We start from the raw sequence: 16910 nt of genomic DNA on the forward strand, positions 1-16910 counted from the left end.
GAGAGCAAGCATGGATCTGCCAGCAATGAAGGAGAACAAACTAGCAGCATTTCAGGGGCTTTCATCAGGGCTTTAATGGTTGCTGAAGGGAAATAGGCAAGTAAGGGGTCATGATAACTTAGAAAACAGAAATGCTGTTTCCAGTTATTATGAAATAATACTCCAACAGCTATTGTAATTCTATGTTTTAAAATAAAAACCCAGAAAGTGAAAGGGACAGCTAGTTCTGCTTTACCTTTCACCTCCTAGGCCAGCCTTTCTCAACCTTCTTAACACAGAGGAACCCTTAAAATAGATTTGCAGTCTCAGGGAACCCCTGCTAAAAAATGACTATATCTACAACTTATGATACATTAGAGTGATGGTCAATGGGAAGAATGCTCCTTACATTTACATTAGAGTGATGGTCTTTGGGAAACATTACCCCCTAATAGATAGCTAAAAAGATCAATGGTGTCAGTGGGAACTTATCTGAGGGTCAGAAATTGCTTATTGCTCAAGAAACCCCTAGTAATCTTTGGAGGAACCCTAGTTAAGAAACCTCATCCTAGGCAGAGTCACAAGTGTTTAGCCCAGGCTTGAGCAGATGTATGGGTTCCATAGGGTTCAACAATGGTGGCACATTTTCACCTGTACTTGTCCACAAGAAGCATGCAGGAGAGTAATATATCAACACTTGCTGTACACTTTAGTGAACTGGAGATACTGTACATCCACAGCCCATCACCAGGCCTCCCTCGCATGCTCCACCCACAGCAGGTCCTTCTTCATCTCTCATTATTTTTCCTGCCAGAGAGCGTGGCAGTTTTCTCCTCAATGTATGGTTGGCTTTAGGGGTTATTACAGTGTGCTTCTAGCCAAATGGAAACCGAACTACTTGGCTTAACGTGGAACTCCAGGATTCCCCATCCATCTCCCCCAACTACTGAAACACCCCCCCCCCCCGGTATTTTTTTTTAACTCATATACAGTATATACATTTTTCTTTAAGCACGGTAATGTCCTTCCTTGTCCTTCCTTTGACAACATCAGGGGAATAAGCATTCTTCTAGAACTGAGCAGCACTCACATAATAACACATGAGCACCACCCAGTCCTGGAGTACTATGAGCCCAGACTGTGTGATGACGTGACCCCTAGAGAATATGTAAATGACAGACTGAACTCATATAAAATAGGTACTTTTGAACACACTGACAGTGTACCTCCAAACACTTTTGCATTCACTGACAATCCACCTTCATTTCTGCAATAGCCAAATCCACACCTTTGTGTACAATCCTACTCCACACCTAAATGTGCTAACACTGCAATTATATGCTTTTCTGCACTCATCAACATTGCAACAATTTGCACTTTTGCACTCACCAACACCACAATGATGTGAACTTCTATATTTGCTTGTAGGCTGCTCCCTTCTTCTTGGTCCAAGCAATACAGCCGGGCTGTGTCTTACATGACAATGGCCCAACATCGCTGATTGTTCATTCATAAAAGTCACACAGTATCGTTATGTAATCCATCAGCCAGAGCCCAGTATGTGTAAAAGCAGCCACCACTGGACACACATAGCAACGGGGCTAAGAGAGCTGTCACTATTATAATGAACACTTAGCACTGCCTGCTCATTCGTAATAGTAAAAGGTTACTCTAAAAGGCAAATCTATCTACTGCTGCTTTTACACATCCAGGGCACTGCAAAGATAATTTACACAGAGCCGCAGCTCTGAGTAACCTTTTACTATTATAAATAAAAAAGCAGAGCTGATAGCTTAGAGAGTCAAGGATTGTGTGCTGGCTGTGCCTCCTTCCTCCATCGTAGCCTCCCCACTTTTTATCTGGCAAATGCAGATTCCAAAAAAGGGGGGTGGCCATACTCCTTGCTAAAAGAATCCCATTCGTTCACACACACACGGTCAAAGACACTGACGGCAGATATATACTCATCAAAGGGCTCATTGAGGGGGTAATGTACTCCATCATCTCCTACTTTGCCCCTAACCAGGGCCATGTATGCTTCTTCGCCTCCATACTATCCACCCTTTCCCCACATCTGGAAAGCAGAACAATTTTAGCGGGTGATTCCAACATCACATTTGACCATATGCTAGACAAATGTTCTCAAGACAGACCCCACCTCAAAAAAATACCTAAACAGAGCCTCAGTATAGCCCGTCTTCTGCACGACATGGGCCTAATTGACTCCTGGAGGGAACTAAATCCCACAGCCAAAGACTTCACTCACTATTCTGCACCGCACAAAACGTACGCCAGAATTGACCACATCTTTATCCCCAACTCGAAGATGCACACAGCAACTCACGCTTCTATACACAAAGTACCTTGGTCAGATCACTCTTTGGTGACCCTCAGAACCACTAGCTCCCTCTCACCTCCTGGACCCCCCCCCCCCCCCAGTGGCGCCTAAGTAAATCCCTCTTGTCCAACCCAGTCCACTGCACAATGTTAGCAAAAGACATTCAGGAATTTTTCCTCCTTAACGACACCAGAGACACGACCCCAAGCTCCCTTTGCGGGGCTCACAAAGCTGTCTTAAGGGGAAAAATGATCCAACTTGCGTCCAAACTTAAAAGGGAAAGGAAAGCAGATGTGGAGAAACTCGAAAAATAATTTAAATCTCTCAGAAAATCCCATAAGACTAACCCCACATCTGAAACCCTAGCCAAATTAGAATCTGCCCGAGTGGCACTGAATTTAGCTCTGACGTCCAACGCCGATAAGCACCTGAGCTGGTTGAGCGGCAGTTTCTATTTGCAGGCAGATAAAATTGGCCCACACTTAGCAGCCCTGTCAGGAACCTTAACCCAGAACCCCCAAAAAATCCTAGAAACTTTTCAGGCCTTTTACTCCATACTCTGCACCCAACCCGAACAATCCCGAATACGTTAACTCTTTTCTGGAGGACATCGCCATCCCCAAACTCTCAGACTTCCATCGCTCTATTATGGAATTGCCCTTCCAGGTGGAGGAAGTCCAAGACCTCATCAAGAATCTCAAATCAGACTCTGCCCCAGGGCCCGACGGTTTCTCTGCTCATTATTATAAAGCATTTTCTGAGGTCCTCTCTCCTCGTCTGGTCCGTCTCTATAACTCCCTATGTGAGGGAACCCCCCTGGAACTGGCAGCCAACCTAGCATATATATTGGTTATTCCCAAACAAGGCAAAGATCCCTGCGAGGTAGGTAACTATAGGCCAATCTCCTTAATCAATAATGATTTAAAGATTATGACCAAAAGTCTAGGAAATAGAACGGCCTCTTTTATAGATGCTTACATCCATAAGGATCAAGTGGGTTTTATCCCTGGGGGACAGGGGCCAGACCAGATCAGGAGAGCGGTAGATTTAATCTCCCTCATGCAATCCCATGGGATGGAGGTCCTTCCCAACCAGGATATGTCCTTTCCATAGATCTCCAAGAGGCCTTTGACACGGTCACCTGGCCATACCTCTTCACCATTCTACAAAAATGGGACTTTGGCCCGGAATTCCTCAGAACCCTGGCTACCCTTTACTCCTTTCCGAAAGCCTGAATTAAACTACAAGGTCACCTCTCTGACCAAATCCCATTCCTGAAGGGCACCAAACAAGGCTGCCCCCTCTCCCCCATCCTCTTCGCCATCGCGATAGAAACGTTAGCTCTGGCTATTAGACAACACCCGGATATTCATGGAGTAAAATGTGGTAGATGGACCCACAAATGCGCCCTTTTTGCTGATGACGTTTTTCTGTTCATCACCTCCCCTCTCATATCCACTCTCAACATACTCCAACTCCTCAAAACATTTGGTTCAATCTCAGGCCTTCACGTCAACATGTCCAAATCAATGGCCCTCAACATATCAGCTCCCCAAGACCTAGTAGATAGACTCAAAAATCATTTTCCCTTCTCCTGGAGCACCTCCTCTTTTCCCTATTTAGGAGTATTCCTCACCTCTAAAATTGAGCTCATGCACCACCACAACTACCCCGCTATGCTTAAGAGACTGTCGGAAGACCTCTCGCAATGGTCCCTCTATAAAATGTCCTGGCTAGGGAGAGTAAATTCAGTCAAAGTGACCCTGCTACCTAAGCTCCTGTACCTCTTCCGGTCCCTTCCTATACCCATTAAAAAGCGTCTCCTAGACAAACTACAGTCAGCAATTATACGGTTCATATAGGGGGGCAAGGGACACCGTCTCTCACCTGTGGTATTTCGCTCCAACGCGCACAACAGGATCCCATTGTGGTGCGCGGGTAGAATGGGGGAGGGTCTGTAAACGGAATCCTTCACTCTCACCTTCAATCAACCCCTCTACATAGAGTCCGATTTTTATTTATTTTTTTAAGCTTTTTGGTTCTCTTTATGCTTTAACATTAATTTCTCACATGGTTTAGTCTCATTGTTATATCAGTGTTGTACATTTTGTACTGTCTACTTTATTGGACTTTTGCCATGTTTGTACAACTGTGATGATATAAGTTTGAATAAACTTTGTTGAAAACTAAAAAAAAAAAAAAAAAAAGAAAAAAAAAAAGAAAAGTAGTAGCAACTGCACTATGGCTGCACTGTATTGTGTACTGCACCAGAAAAATAGTAGCAACTGTACTACGGCTGCACTGTATTGTGTGCTGTATACAACACTAGAAAAAGAGTAGCAACTGCACTACGGCTGCACTGTATTGTGTACTGTGTAATGCACCAGAAAAGTAGTAGCAACTGCACTATGGCTGCACTAAATTGTGTACTGTGTACACCACCAGAAAGGTAGTAGCATCTTTACTATGGCTGCACTGTATTGTGTACTGTGTACTGTGTACAACACCAGAAAAGGAGTAGCAACTGCACTACGGCTGCACTGTATTGTGTACTGTGTACACCACCAGAAAAGTAGTAGCAACTGCACAAATGCCGCGTACACACGAGCGGACTTTACGGCAGACTTTGCCCGGCGGACTGGATTTCGGCAGACAATTCGATCGTGTGTGGGCTCCAGCGGACTTTGTTTTCTCAAAAGTTGGACGAACTTAAATTTGAAACATGGTTTAAATCAATCCGTCTAAATCGAGTCCGGTCGAAAAGTCCGCTCGTCTGTATGCTAGTTCGACAGACAAAAAGCCATGCTAGGGCAGCTATTGGCTACTGGCTATGAACTTCCTTGTTTTAGTCCGGTCGTACGTCATCACATACAAATTCGACGGACTTTGGTGGAATGTGTGTAGGCAAGTCCGTTCATTCAGAAAGTCCGTCGTAAAGTCTGTCAAAGTCCGCCGAGCAAAGTCTGCCGTAAAGTCCACTCGTGTGTACGCGGCATAAGGCTGCACTGTTTTTTGTGTACACCACCAGAAAGGTAGTAGCAACTATGCTACGGCTACACTGTACTGTGTACACCACCAGAACAGTAGTAGCAACTGCACTACGGTTGCACTGTACTGTGTACACCACTGGAAAAGTAGTAGCAACTGCACTACGGCTGCACAACGGTGTTCTGTGGGCACTCAAATTTCCCGCAAACGCCCCATAATGTTCGTTCTTCGGCGAACGGGCGAACACCCTATGTTCGAGTCGAACTTATGTTCGACCCGAACATCGGGCTCATCGCTAGTCACCAGTACGGTATTTGTAAACTGAAATCACATCCCCTCTCAAGCGTCTCTTCTCCAGAAAGAATAAGTTCAGTGCTCGTAACCTTTCCTCATAATAAAAGGGACTGGAGAACATTAATTAGCTTTGTTGCCGTTCTTTGTTCTCGCTCCATTTCCATTACATCATTCCTGAGGACTGGTGCCCAGAACTGGACAGCATACTCTGGGTGCGGCCAGACCAGAATCTTGTAGAGCGGGAGAATTATCGCTTTATCCCTGGAGTTAATCTGTTTTTTAATGCATGCCAATATTCTGTTTGCTTTGTTAGTAGCAGCTTGGCATTGCATGCCATTGCTGAGCCTATCATCTACTAGGAGCCCCAGGTCCTTTTCCATCCTATATTCCCCCAGAGGTTCTCCCCTTAGTGTATAGATTGCATTCATATTTATGCCACCCACATGCATTATTTTACATGTATCTCGATTTGACCTTCAGGAGTCATAACCCTTAAAGGGAAGCTTTTGCCTTGTTAATTTTTTTAGATAGATATTTTAAAGAACCAGCATTACACAGATAATCTTACCAATGCACGAAAATGTTTTAAAAACCTTGATAGTATCATAATTATAATTATGATACCATGGGGGCAGCCATATTAGCAACTGGAGTACTCTAGGCTTGAAAAAAGAGCCTGTTTTATAGCTTGAATTTTTTTTTTTCTTTTCTGATATGGAGGATTTTATGCTTTAAGTCACTGCTGCTTCCTTTAATTTATTAAAACGTTTTATGGGTTGAACTACAGTTAGTCCTCGGGTTACAAACAAGGTTCTGTAGGTTTGTTCTTAAATTGATTTTGTATGTAAGTTGGCACAGGTACACGTTCGAGGTACTGTACATTTTTTAAGTGTAACTCCAGCCAAAAAAAATATTTTTTTTAGCTAGCATAGGGAAGGGTTAACACCCCTGTAATGTTTGTTTCGCTGTCTGTGCCCCTGTTCAGAAGATTTCACCTCACTTTCTGTCCCTGTGACAATTGGATTTTGAAAATTTTGGGGTGTTGTGGAAACAAGGATTGGTGATAAAGCTTCAGAGGAGACACCTTTTTCCCATTGTAACTCTTATGCCATGTACACACGAGCAGATCTTCCGTCGGAAAAATCTTGGATGGTTTTTCCGACGGAATTTCACTCAAGCTTGGCTTGCATACACACAGTCACACAAAAGTTCACTGAACTTTCGACCATCAAGAACTCTGTGACGTACAACACTACGACGAGCCGAGAAAATGAAGTTCAATGCTTCCAAGCATGCGTCGAATTGTTTGCGAGCATGCGTAGGAATTTTGCGCGTCGGATTTGCTACAGATGATCGGAATTTCCAATCGAAACTTTTTCCGACCGAAAAATTGAGAACCTGCTCCCAATCTTTTGCTGGCGGGAATTCGGCCAGCAAAAGTCCGATAGAGCATACACACAGTCGCATTTTCCGACCTAAAACTCTCATCTGTCTTTTGCTGGCTGAATTTCCGATCGTGTGTACGCGGCATTAGACCTTATGCACACTGGACGTTATAAAAAAGCCAGTAATGTTAGCTGTAGAAAGCTGTAGCAGTAGAGAGTTTTTTAGTGTTTTTTGGCGTTTTTTAGCTGTAGCGTTTTTTTAGCTTTTTTTAGCAAAACTATATTCCCATAAAAGCTTATGACTCCAAAATGCTGATAAACGCCAAACAGCAGCATTTTTTGGCATTTTTAAGCTGTTTTCAGCTTTTTTCAGAGCTAGAGCATTTTTACGGCTGAAAAACTCCTCTCAAAACCCACTAGTTTCTGGGGTTTTTTTCCAGCCTGAAAACGCCCCTGCCAAAAACTGCTGATAACAGCCTATGTGTGCATGGACAGCCTGAATAACATGCTGGAGAGTTTATTGGCTGCTGAAAACAAAACGTCTGGACGTTTTTACAGCTGCTGTTTTTTGGCTTCACTCCTTACAGGAGTGAATTTCCCTTCTTAGGTGTAGATTTCCTGTTACTTCCTGTTTCCCTCCGTTTGTAAGTATGAGTCGTTTGTAAGTCTATGTTATAAACCCAATACAAGCAGTCCTTTGTGCAGATGACTTTGGATTTACTGGAGAAGATACATTGTAGTTAACAGGGGTGAGAGCAAGCATGGATCTGCCAGCAATGAAGGAGAACAAACTAGCAGCATTTCAGGGGCTTTCATCAGGGCTTTAATGGTTGCTGAAGGGAAATAGGCAAGTAAGGGGTCATGATAACTTAGAAAACAGAAATGCTGTTTCCAGTTATTATGAAATAATACTCCAACAGCTATTGTAATTCTATGTTTTAAAATAAAAACCCAGAAAGTGAAAGGGACAGCTAGTTCTGCTTTACCTTTCACCTCCTAGGCCAGCCTTTCTCAACCTTCTTAACACAGAGGAACCCTTAAAATAGATTTGCAGTCTCAGGGAACCCCTGCTAAAAAATGACTATATCTACAACTTATGATACATTAGAGTGATGGTCAATGGGAAGAATGCTCCTTACATTTACATTAGAGTGATGGTCTTTGGGAAACATTACCCCCTAATAGATAGCTAAAAAGATCAATGGTGTCAGTGGGAACTTATCTGAGGGTCAGAAATTGCTTATTGCTCAAGAAACCCCTAGTAATCTTTGGAGGAACCCTAGTTAAGAAACCTCATCCTAGGCAGAGTCACAAGTGTTTAGCCCAGGCTTGAGCAGATGTATGGGTTCCATAGGGTTCAACAATGGTGGCACATTTTCACCTGTACTTGTCCACAAGAAGCATGCAGGAGAGTAATATATCAACACTTGCTGTACACTGTAGTGAACTGGAGATACTGTACATCCACAGCCCATCACCAGGCCTCCCTCGCATGCTCCACCCACAGCAGGTCCTTCTTCATCTCTCATTATTTTTCCTGCCAGAGAGCGTGGCAGTTTTCTCCTCAATGTATGGTTGGCTTTAGGGGTTATTACAGTGTGCTTCTAGCCAAATGGAAACCGAACTACTTGGCTTAACGTGGAACTCCAGGATTCCCCATCCATCTCCCCCAACTACTGAAACACCCCCCCCCCCCCGGTATTTTTTTTTAACTCATATACAGTATATACATTTTTCTTTAAGCACGGTAATGTCCTTCCTTGTCCTTCCTTTGACAACATCAGGGGAATAAGCATTCTTCTAGAACTGAGCAGCACTCACATAATAACACATGAGCACCACCCAGTCCTGGAGTACTATGAGCCCAGACTGTGTGATGACGTGACCCCTAGAGAATATGTAAATGACAGACTGAACTCATATAAAATAGGTACTTTTGAACACACTGACAGTGTACCTCCAAACACTTTTGCATTCACTGACAATCCACCTTCATTTCTGCAATAGCCAAATCCACACCTTTGTGTACAATCCTACTCCACACCTAAATGTGCTAACACTGCAATTATATGCTTTTCTGCACTCATCAACATTGCAACAATTTGCACTTTTGCACTCACCAACACCACAATGATGTGAACTTCTATATTTGCTTGTAGGCTGCTCCCTTCTTCTTGGTCCAAGCAATACAGCCGGGCTGTGTCTTACATGACAATGGCCCAACATCGCTGATTGTTCATTCATAAAAGTCACACAGTATCGTTATGTAATCCATCAGCCAGAGCCCAGTATGTGTAAAAGCAGCCACCACTGGACACACATAGCAACGGGGCTAAGAGAGCTGTCACTATTATAATGAACACTTAGCACTGCCTGCTCATTCGTAATAGTAAAAGGTTACTCTAAAAGGCAAATCTATCTACTGCTGCTTTTACACATCCAGGGCACTGCAAAGATAATTTACACAGAGCCGCAGCTCTGAGTAACCTTTTACTATTATAAATAAAAAAGCAGAGCTGATAGCTTAGAGAGTCAAGGATTGTGTGCTGGCTGTGCCTTCCCGCACAATAATTCCCATAATTTGGGCTTTAAAATTAGATGCAGCTACAGCCAGCATACATAGGTGAGCTTAGAGGACAACGGGGCCACCAATCAGGATGGGACTAAGCGCTAATGCTATTAGCGCTATCATTTTTTACTAGACCCATCTTTTTCATCCATATAAGTGGAAGTGTATAAGATATTTAATATATCTGCCTTCTCCCTGTCACTTGTAACCAACTTCCCCTGTTCATCCTTGATGTGGCCTATGTGTGCTCCCCTCACTTTTTAACTATGAATATAGTTATATAAGAAACAAGAATTGCTGGGTTCTTTTTACTTTCTGTAGCAAGCTTTTGACATTTTTTTAGCTGCCCTGGTTGCATTCTTGCATTTTATGTTGCATTCCTTGTAGTTTTGAAATGCTGATAGTGACCCTTTTGTCTTAAATTTTTAAATCACATTTTCTCTCCTTAATATGTATTTTTACCCTAGATATTAGCCTCTCCTGTTTGATTTTTGTTCTTTTATATTTGTTACACAATAGACTTCACCAGCGAATGCCTTTGTTTAAAACGCTCCCATATGTCCTTGGTGTTCTTTGTTTAAAAAATGTGGTCCTGTTTAGTATCTGGCTGGGTTCACACTATTGTGAATTGGATGCAGGTTTCCCTGCATCCAATTCGCATGTCAGGAGCGGCTTTGGTGCGAGTTGCACAGGAGTCCTGTGCGTCTTTTGGTCCGTTTCAGGTCCAAATTCAGCCAAAAATGTGGGCTGAAGTTGGACCTGAAACTGTGAACGGGGACGCATCGAACCCCTGCTGTGAGCTGCTCCGTGCTGCAGTGTGAACCCAGCCTCACAGTAATCGCAGTAACACAGCTTATTAAAGGGTAACTCCACTTTTGTGGGGAAGAAACTAGCGAAAAAAAATATATAGTTTATACAATTGCTACACAAGTCATATTGTAATTGAAAGAAGAGTCATTTTTATGAACATTCAATCTGCAGCTCTGTAATTTTCTGAAAATGCAACGCATAATGGCTACCTGGAGGTACACAGGATGTATACAGAACGCCCCGCTGGAAACATAATTTCCTACTTATGTGATTGGCTCTTGATTTTCCCAGAAGTCTGCACTAAGATACAATTTTGATTTCAGGCATCCCCTGCAACAAAAATGTCATTTTTTTTTACAATACTCCCAGAGAAAAATCACATCTAAAGGGATGCAGGCCTAGCAGCTTTCCTCATTAGTGCCTTGCAGCTTCTGCAGCTGATTGATAATTATGAAACCACTCCCATTAGACTCAGTGGGCACAGGGGAACAAACAGTGATTTCTTCAGAATAACAAAAGATAGGAATCTGCAACAAAGTTTGTTAAAACCCCTGCAATGTACATAGATCAGCCAGAGGGGAATGTTTTTTTTTTTTTTTCTCAACAAAAGTGAAGTTACGCTTTAAAGTTAGCCTTTTTGAAATTCAAGGTTCTTGTTATACCAACATGTGTGTCTTTCCTCTAATTAACCGCATAGACTATTCTATATTTTTTGCGACTCCTTAGGCTCGGTTCACACTGGGGCGACTTGGGATCCGACTTGTACGCCCTCAAGACGCCCCAAGTCGCTCCAGAAATAGTTTCAATGGGAGTTAACGCTAGCGTCTTAATAGACACTACTGAAGTCGCTCCAACTTCAGAGCGTACTCCCTGTACTACTTTGATCCGACTTTGATCCGACTTCAGCCTATTGACTATCATTGAAGTCGGATCGCCGTCTCGCATGATCCGACTTCGGCATGCGACTTGTGCTCAGATGATCTTGACTTCAGGGGAAGTCAAGATCATCTGACTTGAGGGGAACTCCGCGCCAAATTTTAAATAAAAATCCGGCATGGGTTCCCCCTCCAAGGGCATACCAGGCCCTTGGGTCTGGTATGGACCTTGAGGAGAACCCCCTACGCCGAAAAAACGGCGTGGGGGGTCCCCCCCCAATCCATACCAGACCCTTATCCGAGCACGCAGCCCGGCCGGACAGGAATGGGGGTGGGGACGAGTGAGCGCCCCCCCCTCCTGAACTGTACCAGGCCGCATGCCCTCAACATGGGGGGTTTGGTGCCTTGGGGGAGGGGGGCACGCTGCGGCCCCCCCCACCCCAAAGCACCTTGTCCCCATGTTGATGAGGACAAGGGCCTCTTCCCGACAACCCTGGCCGTTGGTTGTCGGGGTCTGCGGGCGGGGGGCTTATCGGAATCTGGGAGCCCCCTTTAATAAGGGGGCCCCCAGATCCCGGCCCCCCACCCTATGTGAATAGGTATGGGGTACATGGTACCCCTACCCATTCACCTAGGGAAAAAAGCGTCAATAAAAAACACAGTACACAGGTATTTAAAATAATTTATTAGGCAGCTCCGGGATCTTCTTCCCACTTCGGGGGTCTCTCCGGCGTCTTCTCCCGCTGTCCGCATCTTCTGCCGGCTCCACCGCTATCTTCTGGCGCTCTTTTGCCAGCGGTGGTCCGGACCTCTGGATCATCTTCTTCCCGCTTCTCTTCCAGAGATGTTGACACGACGCTCTCCCCAGCCAGAATGGTTTCTGTGCGCTCTGCAAGGGACTTATATAGGCGGTGACCCCGCCCCCTTATGCCGTCACAGTCCCTGGGCATGCTGGGTCTGTGACGTTTTAGGAGGCGTGGTCACCGGGTGATGACCACGCCCCCTTATGACGGCACAGCCCCAGCATGCCCTGGGACAGTGACCTCATAAGGGGGCGGGGTCACCGCCTATATAAGTCCGTTGCGGAGCGTTCAGAGACCATTCCAGCTGGAGAGAGCGTCGTGTCAACATCTCTGGAAGAAAAGAAGAAGGCAGAAGTCCGGACCACCGCTAGCAATTGAGCTGCAGAAGATAGCGGAGGAGCCGGCAGAAGATGCGGACACCGGGAGGAGACGGCGGAGAGACCCCCGAAATCGGAAGAGGACCCCCGAAGTCGGAAGAAGATCCCGGAGCTGCCTAATAAATTATTTTAAAAACCTGTGTACTGTTTGTTTTATTGACGCTTTTTTTCCCTAGGTGAATGGGTAGGGGTACCATGTACCTCATACTCATTCACATAGGGTGGGGGGCCGGGATCTGGGGGCCCCCTTATTAAAGGGGGCTCCCAGATTCCGATAAGCCCCCCGCCCGCAGACCCCGACAACCAACGGCCAGGGTTGTCGGGAAGAGGCCCTTGTCCTCATCAACATGGGGACAAGGTGCTTTGGGGGGGGGGCGCACACTGCGCCCCCCATGCCCCATAGCACCCCCTCATGTTGAGGGCATGCGGCCTGGTACGGTGGGGGGGGCCGCCAGCGAAGTCGCCCGTCATGGAGGCGACTTGAAGTCGCCTCGTAATTTGCCGAAGTCGTGCCAAAGTCGCGCTGAAGCCGCGTTGTACAAAGTCGCGTTAAAGTCGTGTTGCCCATGTGTGAACCGACCCTTAGGAAGAATGGCTTGGGAAGGAAGGTGCTAGAGACCTTCTATCACTCTGCCATTGAGAGTACATTAACGTATTGTATTCTAGTTTGGTACCCTAGTTGTACACAGGCAGATAAAAATGCTATAAGGAGAGTGGTTCGAACAGCGCAGAAAATTGTAGGGTGTGAACTTGTTTCTCTAGAAGAAATATATGAGACTCGTTGCCTTTGTAGAGCAGGAAAAATAGTGAGAGACCGGACTCATCCAGGTTGTCATTTATTTAAATTAATGCCATCTGGGAGACATTTTAGGGTGATTAAACAAGGACAAATAGATTTAAAGAGAGCTTCTTTCCCAGGGCTGTTAAGGCTATCAATGCAGGAATTAAATGAAAGAGGTTATATAGTTTTATTTTTTTTTGTCTCGTTTAGTTTGTTTTTATATTAGGGCACTTTTTATACCTTTATAATATGGGGACAATTTTATAAATTTATATATATTATACACTTTTTGGTATAATTAAATCCTATGTGGTAAATGCATGGTTGAAAATTGTGATGTAAGAATAATGTGTGGAGCAGAAATGTAATTTCATTGTGATTTGTTTTACAATGACAATAAATCTTATCTCTTATGTTATGATCACTGTTGCCGCAAGTCCCTAATTTCCCCATCTGCAAGCAGCTATGTGTTATTTTAAATTAGTAGGTTCAAGAGAGTTGTGGCTTCTACTCTTTGACCCATAAAAAATTTGCTGGAATATATTCAAGAAATGTTGATCCTTATGCCTGGTACACACGATCAGAAAATTGTACGAAAAATACAGATTTCAGAGCGATCGTACGATAATCTGATCGTTAGCACAGAGCTTTTAAGAGCCGATCAGGACAGTTCATCCGATATTATTTGATCAGACCTGCATGAAAATTTTCTTTGTACGATGCCAGATCGTACGATTTTCTTTTCATCAGTACAGCCATCGTTCGAAAATGCAATACAAGCGCATTACAACACATGAGCTCCGAATTTTTATTCTGTCGTACTCAAATTTTTGTGACTTTAGTAAACTCATCAGATTTGATCTGAGATTAGCATGTAAAAAGAAACGGATGATTGTTTGTCCGATAATCTCATCGTGTGTTCCAGGCATTAGTGTGAAGTTCTGTTTGTCCAATCAATATCAGGATATGTGAAGTATCCTATAATAACTTCCGGACATTTCAATCTCTGAGAGCAATCACATTTCCCTTTATATTAAAGGGCATATATCAAACATCCATCAGTAATTTAACAAATTTTCATTCACGTGACGCTCCAGACATAACAATTCCGCACCCTCACAAGTCTAATTAATGATATCATTTCTCACACTTCAGATTTTTCTTGACATACAGGCATGTCCCTCCTCTTTCCTACCTACCCAGTCCTCTCAACCCCACCCAACAAACTGTTCTACTGACTTGCGATGTGTTGAACTTGATTGCTTGGTAAACAATATACTGTTTGGCAATCACAGTCTTTTTGACAGATTACTCTGGAATCCCCTACCACCAGTATTTCTTTATCTTTGTCTATCAACTCCTGTCCATAGAAAAGTAACTCCCCTGGCAGCTAGTGGACTTATTCTGCTCCAGTAATAGTACCCCTGAGCTGATATCCTCAACATCATACAACCAGGCATATTTATTGGGGTATACTTACCAAATCAGGACAAGCCTCCCTAACTCTTTATCCTCCACCCTGATCTACCCCGTCTTCTGACCATAACCCAGCTATTTACCCTGGACTCCTGTACCTTCATATATATACCCTCCTCTATACTGTCCTCAAACTACAGCTGATGGGTAAGGCCCAGACTCCTCTCCAAGTTGTTAATGCTCCACAATGTTGAAAGTTGGTTATTTAGATCTAGAATATGGGCTTCTAAATGAACAACTTGCTCACCCTTAAATAGCTGCTCGAGGAACATATACATGGAGCGGGATGTTTAATGTGTGGCATGTCCTCATGGAGGGCATGTTTACCACTAACCTAATGAGGATACTCAAAATGTTGGTATACTGTCATATTGCAAACCCTTTTTTTTTTGCTGATCTACATATGAGACCCTAGACTATCCTTTTTACAGAGCCTATCGGTTCTGCCCACGCCCTGCTATTCTCACAGTAAACAGGGCTTCTCTCTGTGCCCAGCAGCTACAACAGTACCCAACAGTTACAAAATGAACCAAGCAGTTTTCGCAGTGCCCAGTAGATTGTTATCACAGTGTCCAGCAGTGTTATTGCAGTGCCCACAAGTGTTCTCACGGTGCCCAGCACTTGATATTACAATGCCCAGTATTGTTATCACAGTGTCCAGTAGCTCTGTACCCAGTAGTCCTTATTCCAGTGCCAGCAATGGTATTATAGTGCTTAACGGGGTTTTCACAGAGCCCAGCTGTTGTTAATGACATTGTCCAGTAGTAAGATTGCAGTGCCTGGTAGTTGTTTTTACATAGACCAGTAGATTATTACCCAGTAGCTGTTAAAGTGTATTAAATCCAAAAAACAAAAATGTATTATATTGTTTTTACATAGTCCTAGATGTGATGGCTGCATTTGTTTTCTTTTAAACATTTTTCCTTTATTTTCTATGGCAGTTAGTGGGTTGAGACAAACCATTTTACATTGACAATGGTCATCGACTCCCTTACACCGCACACAATGCAACTATGAACACTGACCAACAATGCTACAATGTACAATTTTTCCCTCATCAACACCGACACACACTGCTTTATTATTCCTGTACTAGTCCAGTATTATAGAGAGTTCTCAGTAAAATTCCTTCTATTAAGTTATTTTGAGTTACAAGTTATTGTCTGTCTTTATTACTATTAAATGTGTAGTGATATGTGATATGAGGAAACAAATTATATTGGATTCATAACACATAGTGTGGTGCTTCATTAATTTGGGTATAGTACACCCCATGTTCTCTTCATCTAAGAAAAAAACAACACAGTGCTTGAATCCAACATCTCCAATCTACAGGTTCACACAATGTGCAAGTATGACAGCCAGAGAACTAACATTTTCAGAAGGACTGATCAGCAATAATAGCCTCCCTGATTCTCTTATGATTTCCTTTTGGGTCAGGAGCGATAGTCATATAGTGCCCACCTTAGAATTGATGAATACTACTGACCCATTCTAGTTATATGCTTGATTCAAAGTGTCCATGTACTTTGGAGGAAGTATAAAAACTTCACCAAATGCTGTCCATAGACAACAGTGCCATATTATAAACACATTACATTTATACTCACGCCTTTGCTGCTTGGTGTGTTCTAAGTCTAGATCCAAATGTAAGTATCAGGAAGTGTTTTTTCTTCAGAGTCCTGAGCATGCAGCTATGCCAACTTGTCATATTACCTATGCCAGCTTCTCATATTACATTTAGGTCTCCTATATTAGTGACAATGGTTTCAGGAAGAATTCAAAACTTTGTATAGAGTTTGTAAAGTGTGCAATGCAGCTAATGTATATGTCAAAATATGCCATTTGAATCTACTAAAAATCTTACTACGTCATTTAACATTAATACAAATCTTACCTGTATTGGCAGGCTGCCTTTTACTCTTTGCTTGAAACGACAGCATCTTAAAATCCCAATAAAATACATTTACGTTTTTGGTTGTAACATAACAAAGCATGGAAAATTTCAAGGGGTATGAATACTTTTTTATGTGATAGACCAACACAAAGTGGCACATAATTGTGAAGTGGAGGGAAAATGATAAATGGTTTTCAAAAGTTTTTAACAATTAAATATCTGAAAAGTGTGGCGTTCATTTGTATTCAGCCCCACTGAGCCAATACTTTGTAGAACTACCTTTAAAACCACGTTTCACTGCAATTACAGCTGCAAGTCTTTTTACGTACACTATATTA

The 16910-nt window shown here is 43.3% G+C and overlaps 1 protein-coding gene across 2 annotated transcripts in view; it reads right to left on the minus strand.

Annotated features, from left to right (window-relative positions):
• LOC141106394 (uncharacterized) overlaps positions 1-16432 on the minus strand; it is a 119533-nt gene extending 103101 nt beyond the window's left edge. The window contains exon 1 of one of the 2 annotated variants that reach the window (XM_073597148.1): positions 16286-16432. Coding sequence is in view for 1 of the 2 variants with exons in the window: in XM_073597145.1 (XP_073453246.1) it covers positions 1369-1492 (124 nt within the window). In the remaining variant the exon portion in view is untranslated. Of the gene's footprint in view, positions 1-1368; positions 1515-16285 lie in introns of those variants that run through there. The other variant, XM_073597145.1, reaches the window with a different exon arrangement.
• Positions 16433-16910: the final 478 nt, after the last annotated feature.

Source organism: Aquarana catesbeiana, linkage group LG08, assembly GCF_042186555.1.
Source record: "Aquarana catesbeiana isolate 2022-GZ linkage group LG08, ASM4218655v1, whole genome shotgun sequence".
Classification (NCBI taxonomy): Eukaryota; Metazoa; Chordata; class Amphibia; order Anura; family Ranidae; genus Aquarana; species Aquarana catesbeiana.